The sequence below is a fragment of the Puma concolor genome, chromosome B3, assembly GCF_028749965.1.
Source record: "Puma concolor isolate L17-30 chromosome B3, mPumCon1.1.hap2, whole genome shotgun sequence".
Taxonomy (NCBI): Eukaryota; Metazoa; Chordata; class Mammalia; order Carnivora; family Felidae; genus Puma; species Puma concolor.
In genome coordinates, this window is record NC_141672.1 from 117,387,520 (window position 1) to 117,407,750 (window position 20,231).

At 56.0% G+C, this 20,231-nt stretch overlaps 1 protein-coding gene across 2 annotated transcripts in view; it reads left to right on the top strand.

The window, feature by feature from the left end:
- The window catches only part of LOC112855521 (coiled-coil domain-containing protein 33), a 93,028-nt gene extending 72,875 nt beyond the window's left edge, over positions 1-20,153 (top strand). For both annotated transcript variants that reach the window (XM_086711200.1, XM_086711201.1), the window contains 9 exons: positions 15,402-15,567; positions 15,831-15,919; positions 16,086-16,217; positions 16,313-16,403; positions 17,358-17,524; positions 17,883-17,984; positions 18,555-18,641; positions 19,003-19,116; positions 19,945-20,153. In XM_086711200.1, coding sequence (XP_086567326.1) covers positions 15,402-15,567; positions 15,831-15,919; positions 16,086-16,217; positions 16,313-16,403; positions 17,358-17,524; positions 17,883-17,984; positions 18,555-18,641; positions 19,003-19,116; positions 19,945-20,052 — 1,056 coding nt within the window. In that variant the 3' untranslated portion in view covers positions 20,053-20,153. The remainder of the gene's footprint in view (positions 1-15,401; positions 15,568-15,830; positions 15,920-16,085; positions 16,218-16,312; positions 16,404-17,357; positions 17,525-17,882; positions 17,985-18,554; positions 18,642-19,002; positions 19,117-19,944) is intronic.
- Positions 20,154-20,231: the final 78 nt, after the last annotated feature.

The following is a 20,231-nucleotide window of genomic DNA, read 5'->3' on the forward strand; positions in this document are numbered from 1 at the left end:
TAGCTAGAGGGCAGGCAGGGGCAGAGGGTTGCTGGGGGAGGAAGAAGCCAGAGCCCTCGGGCCCTTGCCCTTTCCTGGGCTCCTGGCCCCACAGCCCTCCCAGGCCCTGCCACCTCCTTGCTGTTCCCTGGCCAAGGAATGAGCCTAGCTTGACGAAGGCTCCCCACCCAGATGCTCCCCACCCTGGAACAAAGGGGAAGTGGCCCCTCGAGTCTGCCTGCTCCAGTTCAGGGCTGGGCTCAGTCACCAGGCAGGCACTTGTTGTAGCAACGGTCCCTGGGGACCCATCCTGGGGAACAAGACGGCCAGCCAGAAAGATGGGGGAGCCAGAGTCCCCATCCGCTCCAGCCCCCAAAGCTGCCCCAGGCCTCCCGGATAGCCGTGTAAGTCTACCTCCATACCCACTGCTTCTGGGAGGAGGGGTTGGTTCAACCAGCAGGCAGGTGTGTTAGGGTGTGTTGCCTGGCAACGAGTAGCAGTGTTCCCAGAGCAAGGTGCAGGGAGGACTGGCAGATCAGGCCTGCAGGCATTGGCCCCCATAGGCCTGTGTTCACAGGAACCTTCTGCAGGGTCCCCATCTGGAGCCCACACACAGGAACCCAGAAAGAGAAGAGAGAAGGGCTTCTGGGAAAATGCCTTAAAGTGACCGTTGTCTCCTGCTAATCCAGGCCCTGGTTCTGGACTCTTGGAGGGCCAGCCCTACATCCTAGAAAGTGGCTGGGCCTGGGCTAGCCTGGGGCAGGTAGGCAGAGAAGGCTTGCAGGTAGGGCACAGCTCACGAGGGCTGTGAGAGGAAGGGGGTGACACAGATTGGGGGCATTTCAGAGGAAGTGGTCAGCCCCCGGCCAGGGGCTCTGAGCTGCCCGGGTTAGTCACAACACCTCATTTGGACCCCAGTTACGAAAGCATTTCCTCTTCTACTGGGGCAAGAACCGTGTAGCATATCCCCAGCCGGGATCATCGCCCCAGCCTGCAGATGATGAGGCACAGAGTGGTCAAGGACCTTGCTTAAGGATGCACAACAGATGTGAGCAGAGGCTGGATTAGAACCCAGGGTTCTAGACTCCAGCCAGGGCTCTCCCCGCACCCCACACGGGGCATTCAGAGGCAGCAAAGCTCTGACCAGACAGGATTGTGACGGGAGGCGACCAGCGGAGTAGGGGTTCTTTATGGAAGAATTAGCAGGGCCTGGGAGGCCAGAGCTGAGGTCTCTCCCTTCACCAGCCCCCTGAGTGCCTGGCCCTGTACTTCCATGGGCTGCGGGCAAGGGCCAGCCCCAATCGGAGTCCAGAGAGGAAGGACTCTGAGCCACAGACCTGAGGAGGAGTGGCTGATAGCTGGGCGTGGGGTGGTCCAGTGGGTATTCCTGGAGGAGAAGAGGTAAAGGCCCAGGGTACCGCCTTGAAGGTGGGGCAGGATTCTGGGAGGCCTGGGAGGGGAAAGGGGAATGGAAAGAAAGAGCGCCCTCCAGGAAGCCCCTCCCCCAAGCCAGCCCCACCCCCAGCCCCTTTGTCTCTACCCAGCCCAGTTAGCCCCCCTGGATCCTGCAGGGCCAGTTAGGCTGGGGCTCAGGTCAGCACTGGCCAAGGCCTCACCACCCTTCTGAGCTTCACTGTGCTAAGCACAAAAGGCGCCATCTCCGATGCAGCAGAAAGGAAAATAAAGAACAGAAGGAAGGGAAAATTCACTCCTTTTGTTTCTTTGCTGTAACCTTGGGCTGAACAAAGAAGCAACTGCCTCCCCCTCGGGGAACCTGTCTTAAAACAGCAATTTGCACAGATTTCCTTGTAGCTCAGCTGACATTCAAGGGGTAACAGGAGCAGGGATCTGGTGTGTGAGCAGGGCCCTGGCTCCAAGACCTTCTATAGCTCTTGACTGTGCCCAATTCAGAAGCAGAGCCCCTGGCTGCCTCAAGAATGGTGGCCCGTGAAGTGATCCTCCAGAGTCACACCCCCTCCAGGGCACCCTTCGACACCACCCCCTCGCCAAGAGCAGCCCCTCCCACTTGGCCACACCCTTGCTGCCGGGCGTCTGGTGGGTCTTCCCAGGCCTCCCGTCCTCGCCAGCCAGTGGGACTCTCAGGCCTCCCTGGCCCTCCCTCTGGTGGTGAAGAGGTTCAAGAGAGAATGAAGGAAAGGGGACAGAAGGGAGCTTCCCTGGCTGAGCAATGGCCAAGGGCAGAGGGGTCATGGATTTAGAGGCATGACCCTGGGGGTACCTGTGAGTGAGGGGCTACTTGGCCAGCATGAGCCCTGGAGTTCCAACCTTAATCTGCCCCCCACCCCCACCTCACTCCTGCTTCCTTGAGACAGCCCCCTAGAACTGAGCCCTTGCTCAGAGCTCTGATCTTGGAACTAGGGGAGGCTGGCACCGATTTGCACAGGCTGAATGTATCCATTTGATTTTAAAGAAATGAGGCTAATTCCCATTAAAGGTATTGGATGATTTAGAGTGGCCAAGGGTGGCCTGTCAGACATCCTGAGGGGACCTGCAGGAGCTCCATCGCATGATGGCAAATCTGGCAGAAGCAGTGTCCCTGGCCACCAGTCCTGGAGGGCCTGCCTGGCCCTCCTTCCCCATCTCAGAATGGCCACCAGAGTCTATGGAGAGAAGACGCTTCTATGCTGCCAGGGTGTCCCAGGAGCTAGAGGGAGAGTGTATAGGTGGTCCCCGGTGGGGAGTGCCAGTCTGGAGGGTAGGGGATCAGGATGGCTTCTTGACGGAGGCAACAAGGCATCAGAGATAGAGAGGGGCCCAGGAAGGCTGGCCCATGATCAGAGTGACAGTGACCAATTTCTGAAGGGAGTCTAGCTTTGCTGGTTCAGATGGCCTTGAAATTCAAAGCTGGAAGTTTATCATGAGGGCATGTGGGAGCCATTGAAGGGTTCCAGAGGCCAGGGAGGATGTTCCATTTATCTATTGCTGCATAACGAACCACCCCCAAATATTGTGACTTGAAGTGATCACTTTTCTCATACTTTTCTATCTCTGTTCTTGGCATCAGGAGCTAGGCCAAGGCATAGCATGGAGGGCTGGTCTCCATTCCCTGGCATGTGGGTCCTCAGCTGCGGTGGCCTCTAGGGCAGGGGACTGGAGCTTCGGGGGGTGGATGGACACGGTCCCTCCCACACCATTATCTGGAGCTTCCTCACAGCATGGCAGTCTCAGGATGACAGGGCTTCTCAGGCACAGCAAATGTTCCAGGAGGGAGGCAGCAGCTGCGAGAAAGTTCCAGAAGCACACGGTGTGCCTCTGCAATTCTCTAAGCCTGGTCCAGTTTCCAGGGGAGGGTGGTTAGCCGCCACCTCTCACCGAGAGCAGTTCAGCCGTCTTTCCTCTACCAGAGAGGAAGGTTGCGTTTTGAGGCCCAAAGAAGCAGAGAAGTAGGAGGCCTGCCTGTAGGAGGAGGCTACGGAGATCAGACCAGTGTGCCAGGACAGTAGGAGGGGGGTGCCACCAGGAGATGCCCCTCTGAGCAGAGGAAATCCCAGGGTTGGGGGATAGAAACACTACATTATTGGCTGATTTCATTATTGGCAGAGGACTGTCCTGAGTGAATACAACTGGCCCCCCTCAGCCTTGTGTAGCGGGGTACAGGGACAGCAGGAAATGGGCCTGGTGGCCTGGGGCAGGGAGGAGGGGGTCGAGGAGGCAGGGGGCGAGAGGGTGGGAATCTTTCTATCTCTGACTCAGAAAAGCAGCCCGGGTGGGCCCTCAGAGCACCTCACAAGCTTGAAGGGAATCAGACAGGCCTGGGTGATGTGCACACCTCCCTTCCCCCAGAAGACACCTGGCCTAGGACAAATAGCCCCAGTCCCTGGGGAGGGGAGAAGGTCAAGGGCAGAGTGGAGACCGTAGCCCCGATTTGCCATCCCAGGCTCCCTGGGCCTACGGAACAGTCCTTCAGCAACACGCAGGGGACCCAGGTCGACTGCGGCTCTGCTCCTATCAGTGGGGCAACTTTGAACAAGCCCCACAGCCCTCTCACCCCCCCACCCTGGGCCCCAGCTTCCTCCTCAGGGACCTGGGAATGCAAATACCTCCCCTGGAGGCTCCTTGTTCAAATTAGACGACTGGCCAGTGGCAGGCATTCAAGGGGGGAACTTCAGTTATCGGGCCCCGTGACCCCTGTAGGTCCTGTCCGGGCCTGGTGTCCATAGTGTGGCTTCCTAGGTGGGTAGAAGAATGCTGTCTCATCTGTGAAGGTTTAGTTGGTGTGTGCATGTGTGCGCGTGTTTGGTACACTTTCTAAACCGCATCCGGGTCCCTCACAACTGTTCCTTCTGCACAAGGCTCAGCTTCAAGTGTCCAACACGGTGCAGGTGTTACTTTGGATGGGGGTTATTCAGATGGGGTCACTTCGATGTGGTCCTTTCTGCTTGGAGGTGGCTCTTGTCCCAAGCTGCTCCACTCCCCACTTAGCCCCATTATTTGCCCGGGGGCTGGCTTAAGATGGAGGCCCCAGGTGAGGTTTGGGATTTGCTGTGTTACCTTGGGCAAGTCACTGCCCCTCTCTGGCCTCTATGGGTGATTTTTGGCAGAGGACATTCATCAGAACTTCCGAGATGGGAGTTCCTGGGCAGGACCTCTTGGAGGAGGGACATGTGTGGGGCTGGACAAGACAGCCCAGTATGCATCTCCCTCCTTCCCCCATGAGCTGTGGGGCCTGCTCAGGCCAGCCTCATTCCCGCCGCAGCCTGAAGGCAGAGCATCTGTGGGAGGTGGCTGCCCTCTACCGGCAGTAAAGGCAAACCACATGGCAGGTAGCCTGGGCCTGCCAGTGGTGGGTTCCCGGGGCCTGGCAACCCAGAGGTTAGATGGCCCCCCAGGGAAGAGCGAAGGAGGGAAGGGTGTGTGCTGGGCCCAGCAAACCCATCGCACTGGTTCAGGCTCACCACCCACCCTCTGCACCCACGCCACCCGCTGCAGAGCCCTCCCACCCACACTGCCTCTGATCCAGACACCTGTCCACACCTGCCTACGGTGGCCTCAGGCTTCTTCCTTCCCCTTGGAGAGTGAAGCCCCTCCCTGCTCCGACCCCCTGCTCCAGCCCCTGCTCCCCATCCACCCCTCCCTGCCTATCTCATCTCTCTCTCCACCCCCGTGCCCCTCCACCCAGTGTCCCCCACCCCCCTCCATTCTCAACCTCACTATCCCTCTCCCCCCACCCCCTGCACTCTGGCATTCAGAGCACTGGCCAAGGTCACCAGGGGCCACACACCCAGGGGCTCCCTCTGCAGATTTGGAAACTATTGGGCCTTCTCACGCTTTTTTCCAAAACCTTTTAAATTATGAAATGTAACCCACATGGGTCGCATGGAACATAAAAATAAAATACAACCAGGGGCGCCTGGGTGGCTCAGTCGGTTGAGCATCTGAGTTAGGTTCAGGACATGATCTCACAGTTTGTGGGTTCGAGCCCCACATCCGGCTTTGTGCTGACAGTGGCAGAGCCTGCTTGGGATCCTCTCTCTCCCTCCTCTCTGCCCCTCTCCCCCCACCCCCCCGACCAAGATAGATAAATAAGCATTTTTTTTAATAAAAAGAAAACACAACCAAATTCTTTTAAAGCAAATGCCCCTGAAACCACCACCCAGGTCAAGAAATAGAACACTGCCAGCTCCCAGAAGCCCCTGGTGCCCCTCCTTCCCTAGACATGACCACTGTGCCAACTTATTGTCTGGCTTTGCTGCTTTATCCTGTCACCACCCAAGTGTGCCTCCCCAGTCCCTATGTCCTAATAGTCCAAGTTTTTAACTTTCTCTAAAGGGCATCACACTGCGCACGTCAGTTTTTGTCCGGTTTTTGCCCAGCTTTGGGTGCAAGATTCATGAGTGAGGTTGCTTGTCACTATGGCTCCTCTTTTTCACTGCGCAGTCTTCCTGGGTCCCTTATCTCTGTCCCATAAGTCCTCAGTGTCTTGCCCACCCTTTCGTGCTTTGAAGAAGGTAGTTTTTTCTTAGTATCCAGGTGTTTAGGTTCTCTGCAGGGGGGCAGGGGGAGAGTCTGTCTTACCCAGTGCATCATTACCCAACGAAGACCCACTTTTCTGAAGCTCCGTGGCTTTGGCTCGGCCAGCTTTTCTCCCACCTTTCTGGCACTCGCCCTGGCACTCGCCGCTGCCTCCTCCCAGAGGCAATTGTCCCAGAGCCCCCCTCCTCATTCTATACTTTCCTTACCTCTGGAAAATCCCCTTCCTTCCAAGGCTTCACTTAGACCTCCGTGGGCCGCCCTCCCCACCCTGTCTGCAGCCAAGATGCTCCCCAAGCTTGACCACCATCAACTGCCTGCGACCACCTCACACCCAGCATGCCTCACCCCTCTCCAGGCCAGCACCTCCTTCTCCCCACTCGGTGCATACACCTCTGCCCTGTCCCCCAAGACCCCAGACTCCACCTCCTCCTCCTCCTCCTCCTTCCTCTCTTCCTCCTCCTCTCTCCTGCAGCTCCAGCCCTCATCCACGCCTACTGCCTCCGCTGGCATGGGTCCCATCCCTTGTTGCCTGGCTCACTGCACCCGGCCTGCATTCCCTCTGGGCTGGGCAGCCCCAGAAGTCTTGTCTCACACACATACGCGCACAGGCACATGCACGCACACACACACACACCTGTCCTGCAGCTTAGGCCCTTCAGTGGCCCTATAAGACAAGTCCAAGCCCCTGAGCCAATCCTTCAAGATCCTCTCCTGTCTGCCCTGCTGCCTCTCCAGCCATACCCCTACATTCTCCTCCCTGCACTCTGCCTTCCAGAAATTCCCCTGCTTTGTTCCTCATCACACACTCACCTCCCTGCCTTTGCCACAGTGTCTCCTCTGCCCAGAGAGCCCTCCCCACCCCCAGGTAACACCTCCTCATCCTCAAGAGTCAACTCAGATTATCAGCTCCTCCAGGAAGCCTTCCCAGCTCCCCAGCCAGGGTTCAGAGCCTCCTCTGAGCTCCCCTCTGTCACAGGCACTTCCTGCCCTCTCCTCTCTGTGTAGACAGGAGACCACTGCAGGCAGGGAGGGACACTCGGGGGTCCTCTGTGCTCCCCGGCCCCAGCATGGGACAGACCTGGCACACAGTGGTGCTCAGCAAGTGTTGGCCAACTGCTAGTTTATTGAGCTGCTTCCAGCTTAGGCTTTATAACTGAGTCTCTGTGACCTTGGGCATTTCCCCATCTGTACAGTGAAGGTCGAAGGGCATTTCTGGTCAACATAGTTGGTATATTTGAACACCCCCGCGTGGATGAGATACCTCAGATTCCACCATAAGAACTTCTTAAGGGGGGCTGAGTGGTAAACATTGCCCTCTTCAGGCTTTTGTGAGATATAACCACCACCCTTTCTTTTTAATTAACAATAAGGAGCGTGCAGAAGGGGCTGGGCCTCAGTTTCTATAAAATGGGAGTAGTCAGATAATCATACCTTCCGTGCCAGATACCCAGGGCTATTAGAAGAATAATTTTTTATTTTTATTTTTATTTTTATTTTTATTTTTATTTATTTTTTTTTTCAACGTTTATTTATTTTTGGGACAGAGAGAGACAGAGCATGAAGGGGGGAGGGGCAGAGAGAGAGGGAGACACAGAATCGGAAGCAGGCTCCAGGCTCTGAGCCATCAGCCCAGAGCCTGACACGGGGCTCGAACTCACGGACCACGAGATAGTGACCTGGCTGAAGTCGGACGCTCAACCGACTGCGCCACCCAGGCGCCCCAATTTTTTATTTTTTTAATTAAATTTCTTTATTTATTTTGAGAGAGAGAGAGCAAGCAGGGTAGGGGCAGAGAGGGAGAGAGGAGAGAGAGAATCCCAAGCCAGCTCTGCACCACCAGCACAGAGCCTGATGCAGGGCTCGAACTCACAAAACCGTGAGATCATGACCTGAGCCGAAATCAAGTCAGACGCTTAACCGACTGAGCCACTCTTGTGGCCCAAGAATAGTTTTTTAAGAGCACTCGGGAGGTGAGGGGCACCTGGGTGGCTCAGTTGGTTAAGCACCGGCTGCGGCTCAGGTCACGATCTCTCAGTTCAGGCTCTGCGCTGACAGCTCAGAGCCTGGAGCTTGCTTCGGATTCTGTGTCTCCTTCTCTCTCTCTCTCTCTCTCTCTTTCTCTGCCCCTTCCCTGCTCATTCTCACTCTCTCGCTCTCTTGCTCTCAAAAATAAATAAACATTAAAAAAATTAGAAGGTGGTACTGAGACAGGAGTTAGCATCATCCTGTGTGCCAGGGTCCGAGCCGGCCCTCCTCGCACCCACTCACCGCACAGCCATCCCTTGAGTTGGGACTATTTTCCCATTCCACAGATGAGGGCACTGAGGCTCAGAGCACAGCTGGCCTCCTTACTGAGCGGCAGAGGGATTGTTTGAATCTGGGGCTACCTAATGCCTTGCACCTCAGCAGACTCTGAGAGCCAGGGTCTTGTGGGGGGACCAGCGGGTGGACAGGGTGCACTCAGGGTCAGGCACAGATAGGCTCAGTGTCCCCAGAAGATGTGCTAGCCCAGACAGGAGACAGGGAAGAGGCTGCCATCCTGTCCGCCACCCCCAGAGCAGGCTGGGAACTGGGGAGGAAGGAGGGAGCAGACAGAGAGGCAGAACCACAACAGGAATCTGGGGCACGGTGTCCCAAGTGTTCTCAAGGCCGGGCTGTGACGCAGAGCATGACCCTGAGCGGACAGCCTAGCCCAGGCTGTGGGGAGAGGTCAGAGCTGCCCGCCTGCAGGCTGCGGCTTCCCAGCCCAGCTTTACTGCCCAAGGTCACTGCTCAGCTGTGGAGGTGGCTGAAGCTGAGGAGGGAGGGCAGGCCGCCAGGGAGCTACCCCTCCGGGTCCCATGGATGGAGGGCACTGGCCAGGGCAGAGGCTGAGGGGGGTAAGCCAGGGTTCCTCTCCATTCCCCTGGGGAGGCCTCGTTCTCAGAGAGCAGCCAGGCTGGGAGGCGAGGCATGGGGCCTGTGGAAGGTCTATAGGACTATTCTCCAAGGGAACAAGTCCCAAAGGACTCGTTGCCCTTCCTCTGGAAGGGGCCATCTGACTGAGGCAAGGACACCTTTCATCAGGAGCCATGCTGTCCCTTTGCCTCTTTTCCCCTTGTTCTGAGCCTCAGCTTTCCTCCTCTGTCAAGGGGAGGGAGTGTTAGAAAGAGAGCTTCGCTCACCCCCAGGACTGTTGAATTGGAGAACAGTGGGGTCTTAGAATGAGTGAGGCCCTGAATGAGAAGAGGGGCGACTGTACCCATGGGCGACCCTCCCCCTCCCCCGGGACTCCCCCCACCACATGTGCGTACATGGACACACCCACACACTCACATGCATGCAATTCAAAACCGCCCAGTGAACTGTAAAAAGGTCAAGTGTGGGAATGGAGGTTCAGCATGAATGCAGGTGTGAGAGAGACATAGAGCATGTGCTGGAGGGAAGGGTGGCTCAGCGCGCCTGTAAAGGGCCTCAGACTTGCCATCTGAGTTGACACGGAGCTGGGAGGAAGCTGGTCCAAACCTCAGGAGCTTACTCAGGACCACCGCCGGCCATGACGATCTCGGCCCTCCATCCACACACACACAGACTGGCCCGCCCAGGGTTCCAGCATCCTGCAGAGCTCTTCCCTGCCCCGAGCCCCTGTCCCCCAATCCCTGCCTTGGGCAGGGCCCATCAGAAGGAGAAGCTGGGAAGCCAGCGATGGAATCAGGCAGGATCATTCAAATCTGCTGTTTTCTCACAGACCTGGCCAGCTGTAGGTGGGGACTGTGACATGAGGCACAAGCCCACCTCTCCTGACACAGGGAGGCCTGGGCATGTGTCTGGCTCCCTGAGGAGCAGATGGGGGAACCCCTTCTCCCCCCCCCCCCCCCCCCCCCCCCCGCCATCCGCCACCTGAGGCAGCCTTAGCCTCAGGAACAAAGGGCAGAATGGGGCCTTGGGATGTCATATGGACACTGGCTCCTCCCCCACCAGTGCCACTCAGTTTCTATAGACAGACTCAGCTCCGCATCAAGCCAGGACTCTTCTTTCTTCTTCCCTCCGGGTGAAGCTCCCAGCCTTCCTCAGTCAGGGGGATGCAAAGAGCACAGTTCTTTGAGTGACGCCTGGGTTCCAGTGCTATAGATCCATATCCGCAAGCCGGATGATGTTGGATACGGCCCTGAAGCAACCCGAGCCTCACAGGAGCTTCCGCGGCATCGTGTAAGCCCTCAGCGAGGACCAGCACTTGTGCCTGCCCGTCCTCAGGGGGCCCTGCAGAGGCAGAGCAGAATCCGTCGGCCCTCCAGGGTAGGGCTGGAGAGGGCCTCGCAACAGGAAGAGGCCGCCATGCGGGCCTGGGCGCAGGGCCCCCCCGGGAGCATCCAAAACTCGGGGCCCAGAAGAACCCATTACTGCTGACGGCTGGGAGGGTCCCCAGAGGAGAACGGTGACGCGGAGGCTTTGTGTGCTTAAACTTGAGCCGAGATTCATTTATTTTTTAATTCATTAAATGTTTTTAACTTCTGTGTGTGAGACACACACATTCAGACAAAGGCACAAGACAGAAATGTGTTCGACTGCAGTGGTTTGTCACAAAGTGGACTTGCGTGTGTAAGCCCCACGTGTCCCACAGGTCAAGAGGTATAGTACTGCCAGCACCCCAAAAACTCCCCCATACTCCCCCATCTCCCCGTACAGATCTCAGACCCTGACTTTTAATCCCAGGGCTTAAGTTTGCCTGGTTTTGAACCAAATCTCTATGGAATCACAGGGTAGGTACTTTGTGTCCGGCTCCTTTTGCTTGAGATTATGTGTGAGAGATTCCTCCCTGTGGCTTCATGTAGTGGCACCTACTGATTTTTATCGCCGTCTATATTCCACTGTATGACTATGTCCCCATTCTACTGTAATGGGCATTTGTGCGACTTCCATTCGGGGTTCATACAAATAATGCTGCTACGAATGTTCTCACGACCGCTGGTTGATGCATCCACACGCGCGTTTGTGTTGGGTATGTACCCAGGAGGATAGCTGCATGGGCTATGCCTACGTTCAATCTGAATAGTGTCCAGTGTGCAGGCAGCTCTCCAAAGTGACGGTGACACTTCAGATCCCCCCCAGCACTGAATAAGCGTTCCGCTTCTTCCACACCCTTATCAACGTTTGACGTAGTCGGGATTGTTTGGTTTTGGTTTCGGTTATTCTAGTGGGTGTATAGTAATATCTCGTGTTTTTTCTTTTTTAATTTTTAACTTCATCCATTTATTTTTTTTTTTCAACGTTTTTATTTTATTTTTGGGACAGAGAGAGACAGAGCATGAACGGGGGAGGGGCAGAGAGAGAGGGAGACCCAGAATCGGAAACAGGCTCCAGGCTCCGAGCCATCAGCCCAGAGCCTGACGCGGGGCTCGAACTCACGGACCGCGAGATCGTGACCTGGCTGAAGCCGGACGCTTAACCGACTGCGCCACCCAGGTGCCCCTCATCCATTTATTTTGAAAGAGAGAGAGAGAGAGAGAGAGAGAGAATCCTAAGCAGGGTCCACACTGTCAGCACAGAGCCTGACTCTGGGTTTGATCCCACAAACCATGAGATCATGACTTGAGCCAAGATTAAGAGTTGGACGCTCAAGACTGAGCCACCCAGGCGCCCTCGTTGTGGGGTTTTAAATGACTAATGAGGGTAGGTATCAATTCACGTGCTTATTGACTTATCCTCTCAAGTGCCAGTTTAAATCTCTTGTCCATTCTCTTGGGTGGTCTTTTTTCTTATTAATTTGTAGGAGTTATTTTTATATCTGAATATGAGCCGATCGTCTGTCGTGCATGTTGTATATATCTTCTACTTGTCTTGCCCACTCCCTCCCTTTGTGATGTCTTTTCTTGAATAGACGCTCTTAATGTAAATGTACCAATTTCATCAATCCTTTCCGTTCTGGTTTGTGCTTGTGTCCTGTTTTTCAAAACCTTACCCTCCCTCAAGTTCATAAAGATTCTTAGCTTTGTCTTTTAGAAGTCTTACTGTTTTATCTTTATACTTAGATGTCAGTCTATCTGGAATTTATTTTTAATTATGATTTGTGATGGAAGCCAGGTTTCTACTTTTCCGTATAGATATCAGATTGACCCAGGACCATTTATTACAATGACAGTCCTTTCCCTGCAGCCCTCTGATGCCATCTTAGTTATGAATTAAGACTCCATATACATGTGGTTCTGTTTCAGGACTCTCTATTCTGCCTCTATGGCCTACTTATCAATCTTTGCACCAATGTTACCTTGTCTTAATTACTATAGCTTTATCATAAGTCTTGATAGCTGATAAAGCAAATCTTCCTTACTGTTCCTCTTCAAAAATATTAAAGTGTTTTAGCTATACTTGTCCTTTTTATTTCTCGCACATTATAGAATCAGCTTGTCTATTTCTGCACACACACACACACACACACACACACAGTTATGATTTTGATTGGGAGTGCGCCGAATCTATAAACCAATTTAGGAAAGAACGAATTCTTTAAATACTGCATCTTCCAATCCATGAACATGGTATGACCCTCGATGTGTTTATGTTTAAATTATTTTTAATTAGATGGATAATATATGGATACATTTTTATTAGAAATATAAAATTAGGGCGCCTAGGGGGCTCAGCTGGTTAAGCATCTAACTTCAGCTCAGATCATGATCTCACGGTTCGTGAGTTCAAGCCCCACATCGGACTCTCTGCTGATGGTACAGAGCCCACTTCAGAAACTCTATTCCCCTCTCTCTGTGCCCCTCTTCCGTGCTCTCTTTCTCCCTCAAAACTAAACATTTTTTAAAAAGAAACAAAATTAGAGGGGCGCTTGGGTGGCTCAGTTGGTTTAACGTCCGACTCTTGATTTCAGCTCAGGTCATGATTCCAGGGTCATGAGACAGAGCCCTGCATCTGGCTCTGCACTGAGGGTGGGGCCCGCTTAAGATTCTCTCTCTCTCTCTCTCTCTTTCTCTCTCTCTCTCCCTCTGACCCTCTCCCCCACTCACACACACTCTCTCTCAAATGAAACAGAAAAAGAAATATAAAATTAGAGATGAAACAAGTATTTCTTTCCTTTCCCAAACGCAGCAGTTTCTTATATAAGCACTGTGCTTCTGTACCTCTATGCACGCGCGCATACGTACCAATTTTGGATGGGATCGTATTAATTTGCCACATGCTTTTTTAACTTAACAATATTATGTAGACATCTCTCTGTGTCAAAACAATTGAACCTAGGTCATTCTTTATAAGTACCGCCTGTAGCCAGAGACTATGTCCTAGTACAAGACTACAGACCGAACTCAGTGAGCATCCTAGAACGTGTTTTCTTGGATGTGTTTGTGTTCCTCTAGGAGATTTAACCCCATAAGCAAAGACACCCATTTGGATACTGCTGTAATTATTCAGAGCAGACGTAACGAGGTCCTGAACCAGGCAGGGGAAGGAGAAGAGAGATGAATTTCCTTTTCTAAAATAACATGTGCTTCCTCTTGAGAGTCTCCTGGGCCTCCCAAACCCCTGTCAGTCATGGGTCTGCCATAAATGGAAGATGTAGGGCACAGCAGAAGGGCGGGCTAGGGAGCCCAGGGGGAGAGCAGCAAAGAGTTAGAGGAAGGGGTCTGACCTGTCCATCAAAGCAACCACTGAACAGAAATGGGGTGAGATGAGACACCTGTCCTGGGCGGGGCCATATGCCGCCTGCTGCACACGCTGCCCTGAGCTTTGCAGCAACCCCGTGCTTAGACCGTGCGAGGAATCTGCGGCTGAGAGAGGTGCAGGGGTCTGTCTGGGCTCGCCTAGTGAGTCAGGGGCCACGCTGCGCTTCTGACCGAGGCCTGGCCGCAAAGCCCTGCGTGTGTGTGGTCTCCAGGCCGAGTCTCTTAGTTCACAACGTTGCCCAAGGACACCAGATGGGCAGACCTAGAGGAGCCAAGGCCTGAAACTCAACTGGGGCGGGTGCTGGGGAGACGGACTCAGGGCTGGCACCAGTCAGAGGGAACCCGGCCAGAAGGCTGGACGGTGGCAGGTGACAAATGGTGTCTGGTGAGTCCCTGCTGTCTGGGAACCCTTCTCCAAGGAGCCAGTGGCCCACATGCAGCAGGTTGGAGGCAGCGGCTTGGAGCGAGGCCACATCCCCCGTCGGCACGGGGCCCAGGTGCGAGTTCAGGGCAGGGCTCTGCTTCCTGGAAACTTGGGAGCCTGGATGGGCCTAGGAGAGCCAACTCACATCGAGGCCTCCACAGCCTCGGGAAGGCCACAGGCCACCAGGGCTTAGAAACCCCCACCGGCCTCACCTCCCTCCGCCCACCTCCTCCCCCTCCATGCGCTTTCCTGGCCTCACCTTTCGGGTCCCCCTTTTATATTTATATTTAAGAAATCCCCTTTTACAAACTTTTTATAAACAAGAGGGAATTTTTTAGTATAAAAGAAACCCCATGAATAAAGCCCATTAACCTCCTATGCATACATAAGGGCAGACATTAATTCTTTTCCCAAATTGAGATTATACTCATCATCCTTATTAAGAAGATGCTTTGATTGCTTCTCAATGTCCTGTGTAGTGTCCATGCCTCGGGGCATCTGGCAGGATTGCAACAGCTCTTGGGAACACGGACTCAAGTGCCAGCTGGCCTGGGTTTCGGAGCCTTTCTCTGCCACTCATTACTTTTGTGACAGAGCGAGTTCTGCACCTCTCTGGGCCTTGGTCTCCTCGTCAGTAAAGTGAGGATGCTAACAGGCTCGACGTGAGGCTCCGTGTGAGAACTAAATGGGGGGGAGGGGGCCTAACCTGGAACACTGTCGATTCTCGGCGAGCACCTGATATTAGGATTATCATTACTCCTCACCTAAAAACGGAGCCCAGCAAACTGCCCCCACCTCATTACCTAAGACTTTGTAGCTGGATCCCAACCCTGACCCTGAGTCTTTATCCGGGTCTCCTGGGCCTACCGTAGGTCTCTTCCTGCCCCCGCCCCCGGGCTGGTGGGGGTGCTGGGGCCTGGGCTCAGCTGCCGAGTAGCATTCAATGGGATTTCTGAAGGTTCTTCCCTGGGTCCTTCCTCAGTGACATGAGTAAGGACAGGGGTTAGAAAAGGGGAAAAGGGGAAGGGAGAAGGCAGAGAAGTGGCTTGGATTTAGCCAGGCCCTAGAAACCCAGCCCCGGGTGCTTTCGAGTCTCTGCCTCACTGGGCTTCCTCACCTGGTGTGCGAGCCCGGGGTCCCTCCTCGGTGGCGTCACTGGGAGAGACGGTTGGCGTGACTGCTCTCCATGGCCAGGAAGGGCGGAGACCAAATCATAACCACCCCTAGAAGGAGTTGCTCAGGCTCAAGGGCACCACTTGGGGTTCGCTCTGTTTGTTGGCCTTGACGGGGACCCGCTGACTTCCAAGTGTGGGTGCACGTGTGAGCTGGGACCCAGTTCTGAGCCCTGGAATCCACAGGAGGTGAATAACTACCGGCGGGCCATGCAGAAGATGGCAGAGGACATCCTGTCGCTGCGGAAGCAGATCAGCATCCTGGAGGCAGAGAACCACACGCTGAGGAGCCAGCTAACCCAGGGGGAGGTGGAAGAGGAGCAGAACGACACCAACAAGAGCCAGAATCTGGGTGAGGGTGTCCGGGCCACCGAGAGCATCCAGCTGCCCGCCTGAGCCCAGGCTCTAAATTGTGGGTCTGGGTGGCGGGGAGCCTTTCCCAGGTGCACCTGCTCCTGGACACTGGCCGGGTCCTCTCTCCGGGATGGGAGACTCCAGCCCTGTCTTGAGCCCCAGGACTGGGAGACCCCCGCCCCACCCCGCCCCGTCCCCAGCTGTGCTGAGCCAGGAGATGCGCCCTCCCTGAGCCAGCTCCCCCAACACCCCCCCACACAGTGTCCATGAAGCAGAAACTGCTGCTGAGTGAGCTGGACATGAAGAAGCTGTGGGACAAAGTGCAGCATTTGCAGAATGAGCTGATTCGAGTGAGCTGAGGCTGGGGGACAGAGGGGAAGGGAGCTGGGGGGTGTCCAGAGAAGTACCCGCGAGCAGAAGGGAGAGGGGTGTGGAAGGAAGGGGGTGGTGCAGTTGGAGACTCAGCAGAGGGGCCAGCAGTAACCCCAGGCACTCCCTGCCCTCCCCCACCACCAGAAGAATGATCGAGAGAAGGAGCTACTACTCCTGCACCAGGCTCAGCAGCCACAGGCCGCACTGCTGAAGCGGTACCAGGACAAGCTGCGGAAGACGAAACTGCTGGAGGAGACTGTGCGGCACCAGGAGAAGGCAGGTGTCAGAGGGGCCGGCCCATTGGGCGCCAGCCACAGACCAGAAGGTGCAGAGCCCCCAGGCGAGCCCAGCCTTTGTGCCCTGCCCTCCAGGTGATCGAGAAGATGGAACGGGTGCTGGAGGACAAGCTGTGGGACAGGAAGGAGCCCCTGCTCACCAGGCTGCAGGGAAAGCCCAGCGTGGGTGAGTCTTTTGTCCCGTCCCCCCGGAAGCCCTGCCTTCCTGGAGCATCCGCTTCCGGAGCAGAACTGGGACAAAGGATGCTACCCCCCTACTGACGCAGGCAGTGAGAGGAGGGCTCCCAAAGGTCCACTGGGCTCCCTTCTCCTGCCAGGGAGCCCCTCAGGACACATCAGGGCAGTGGGTGAGCCAGGTTAGAGACGGACGTGCTCGGACCCACAGACGGGAGGCACTGCAGACTGGGATGAGCAGACAGGGGCTGCCCAAGAAGAGGGGCTTCCAGAACCCTCCAGATTACTTCCTCCTCTCCCCATGTCTTCAAAGAGTCTGCTCCTACAAAACAAACAATACTTGTTTGTTCTCTCCATTGATGTTAACCAAAGCCACCCAGGACTGCCAATCTGACAGGGCTCTGGTGGGCGGGGGACAGCCAGCTCACCCCATATCAGCCCGGCCCAGGCAGAGGAGTTCCCTGAGCCATCTGTACAGCCTCACCGGGGACCCCTGCGAGCCCAGCCCTGTGCTCAGTCTTCACTGCATGGGGATGTCGGGCAGTGCATTCCAGAAGGCCTTTGGAAAAGAATGAAAGATGAGACTGCCTTTCAGGAACCCTGAGGTCATCCCAGAGTGGGAGAAGAGGGAAGGCAACCCAGGGAGGGCGGAGGGCCAGGGAGTGACAATGCCAAGAGCAGAGAAGGGAGGAAAGAGAGAGGTGAAAAGCTAAAATAGACCCAGGACAAATGGCGGGGGGACTGGTTATGGAGAACACTGTGGTCAGGTTATAAAGAGCCCACAAGGAGGGCCTGAGGCGTGTGGATCTGATTCTACCGGGCAGGGAGCCGGTGAGCGCTTGGGAACAGAGGAAGGACAGAATGGAGCAAAATGCCGGGGCGGATCAGGCAGGGGACACGAGGGCAGGAGAGCCCAGCTCACGAACATCTGTGGCCACGTCTGCAGCCTTCCCTGTGCTCTCAGCCTCTGGCCTTCCCCCGGGGCCCGCAAGAGAGAACCTGCCCGTCGACCTGTACTCCGCGCTGCTGGCAGAAAACTCCAGGCTGCGGGCAGAGCTGGATAAGAACCGCCACCAGTCAGCCCCCATCATCCTGCAGCAGCAGGCCCTGCCGGTAAGAGCTGCCGGCACAGGCTTAGCCTGGGCCTGCCCCAACAGGTGCTCGGCGATCACTCACAGCACAATCCAAGTTGAAGACTGAGACCAGGAACTGGGCTTCCCAAGGTCTCCAATGTTCCTGGCGTCTCCTGGAGCGCCAGCTCTCAGGCCTGCCCCTTTGCTCCCAGGGACACACATGGGTCTGAAGGAGCCACTTTCGCCCTCATTTAGCAGCCCCAAATGGCCCTTGACCTTTGATTCCTGACCCCTTTTGCTGGCCTGCCCTCGGACTCCACACAAGCCTCTCTGAGCTCCGTCCCGGAGCATTTCCTGGGATTGGAACAGCCTTGGAGAGCCCTTTTCCCCCATCCCAGGTGGACCCCGGGGAGTTGCGAGCAGGAGGAGACCTGGCAGAGAGACTGCAGGAGACAGATGGCCCAGGCCACTCCAAGGGCACAGAGACCCTGCCCGCACAGGTGGGTGCCCCCGGCCCCAGAAATGCCCCAGCCCCATTCCGTCTCCAAGGCTGCTGCAGGTGCCCCTGCCTCATGCAAACCCAAAGACGAGACATTTGGAACTCCAGCAAGGGGTGGCCAGGGGACACAGGAGAGTTTTTCTCTTCATCCCAGGACTTGCGGGAAGTGAGTTCTGTTTGAAAGCGCATCCGATGCACGGACATCCAGGTGAAGTGTGGGGGGATAAGGGAACCCTTGCTTCACAGATGCTTCACTTTACAAGATTCCCTGTTCGAGACTCCTTTCTGGGCACCGACAGGCGCCACCTAGTGCATTTAACGTTTAGAGATGGATGTCCGGAAACTCCATGTAACCAAAATCTTTGGGGAGAACAGCTGTGAAAAAAAGCACACACCGTATCAGGTCACCTTTGAGACGAGGGTTTGGCCCTGGGTCTCGGGCTCTGAATCAGGCAGTTGAGTCTGGAACTCAGACCTGGCTGGTTTCTCCCTCAGTATCTCATGGCCTCCTGAGCCCACACGGCCACCATCCCCAGCTGGAGCCATGTGTGCGTTTCTGCTTTGCCCACAGGATCTCCTTGGCAATACTTCAGACAAGTTCAACCTTCTGGCCAAGCTGGAACGAGCTCAGAGCCGGATCCTATCCCTGGAAAGCCAGGTGGGTGAGGTGCAGGCGTCAGTCAGGCTGGGCGGGTTCACCTCTCAGCCTATGACCAGGGTCAGGGTCAAAGAGTGACCAAGGTTGTGGCTCAGTCTATGACCAGAGTCAAGGATCAGTGTGGACTGAGGGTCAGGGCTCAGTATGTGGTCGGAACTCAGAGAAGGTCCTTCTGTGTCTTAGACCCCCCCCCCCCCCCCGCCACCCTGCCATGCCTGCTGTTTCCGGAAGGTAGCAGGTCCACATTGCCCAGGGTTTTGCTCACTGCCCGGGGAGGAGGCTCAGGCTCTGGATGTCCTGGATCGCAGGGATGGGCCCTGCTGCCCAGCAGTTCCCCATCTGTCCCTCTCCGTGTCCACAGTTAGAGGACTCGGCTCGACTCTGGGGACGAGAGAAGCAGGACTTGGCCACAAGGCTACAGGAGCAAGAGTACGGCTTGGCACAACCCTCAAACTCCATCATCACTGACCTGCCTGTGAGTGAGCCCTCTGGACGAGCTCCCTGGGGGTCAGGCAGTGGGGCTGGCAGCCACTCCCCGCCCCAATCCCGAGTCACCGGGCCTTGAGAAGAACTACGCAGGGGGACCAGCTACCCACTGGAAGTCTGTTTCTGCTCTGTTACCTGGTCTCGATGTCCCACCTGCCTAAGGCATCGCTGAGAAGCCCCACGGGTGGTGGTGAGAATCAAGGGGTGATGGCCGTGGGTGGGGGTTGTCCAGGCGTTTCTGGACTGCTCTGGCACTGGCTGTCCTTTAGCATGGGCGGAGTAGCTGCGGCCCCCACCCAGCCCCTTAGCACCTGAGGTCCTCCCGGGAGCTCACCTTCTCGGGCCACTGCAGTGCCGCACCCCTGCCAGGGAGGGGAGCAACGTTGCCAGAGAGAAACACTGGCGGCTTCCTGAGCGCACATGGGCCTGTTCACAACTGCCCTTCAAGCTCAGCCCCAGGCTCCCAGGTCCCCCAGAGCAACACCCCTGAAGGCTCCTGCCCTTGAGCCATCAGTGTTCTGCACATCTCCAGGCTCCCGGAAAGGCCGGAAGAGGATGGGAGGTTGCGGCGTGGGGGCGGGACACTGACAGAGAACACAGGGCTACCTTGGCAAAGTCACCTGCTGAGACCTGGGGGCTCTTGGAGAAATCGGGTTTGACTTGCTGTGGTTAAACAGCTGTGGGAACCTTTGCGAAGTCGTGGCGCACTATGTTTTGGATCCTCTGAGGCATGGCTTGCCAAGATGCACTTTAATGGGTCATCCCCCGCCCCCAGCGGCAGGGGCGTGCTCACCTCACTTTGCTCTGCACACCACAGCACTACTCGGCCCTCTCCAAGGACAGCAGGCGACTCTCAAAGCTGGACCCCTTGGCGCCCAGCTCAGAGACCAAGCTCAACAAGCCCTCGAACTCCCAGAAGACCTGAGTCTTAGCAGACCTGAGTGCCAGAGCAGGCCTCCCTCTCTGTGTGCTGGGGAGTCTCATTCCACCCCCCAAATGACTCCATTAAATGCTGTAAGTCCGTGAGCATTCGTCTCTTTTCTGGGGTAGGGCAGCCTAGGGGGCCCAGCTTCCTCCTTCCAGACCCCACTCTGGGCCCGGTCC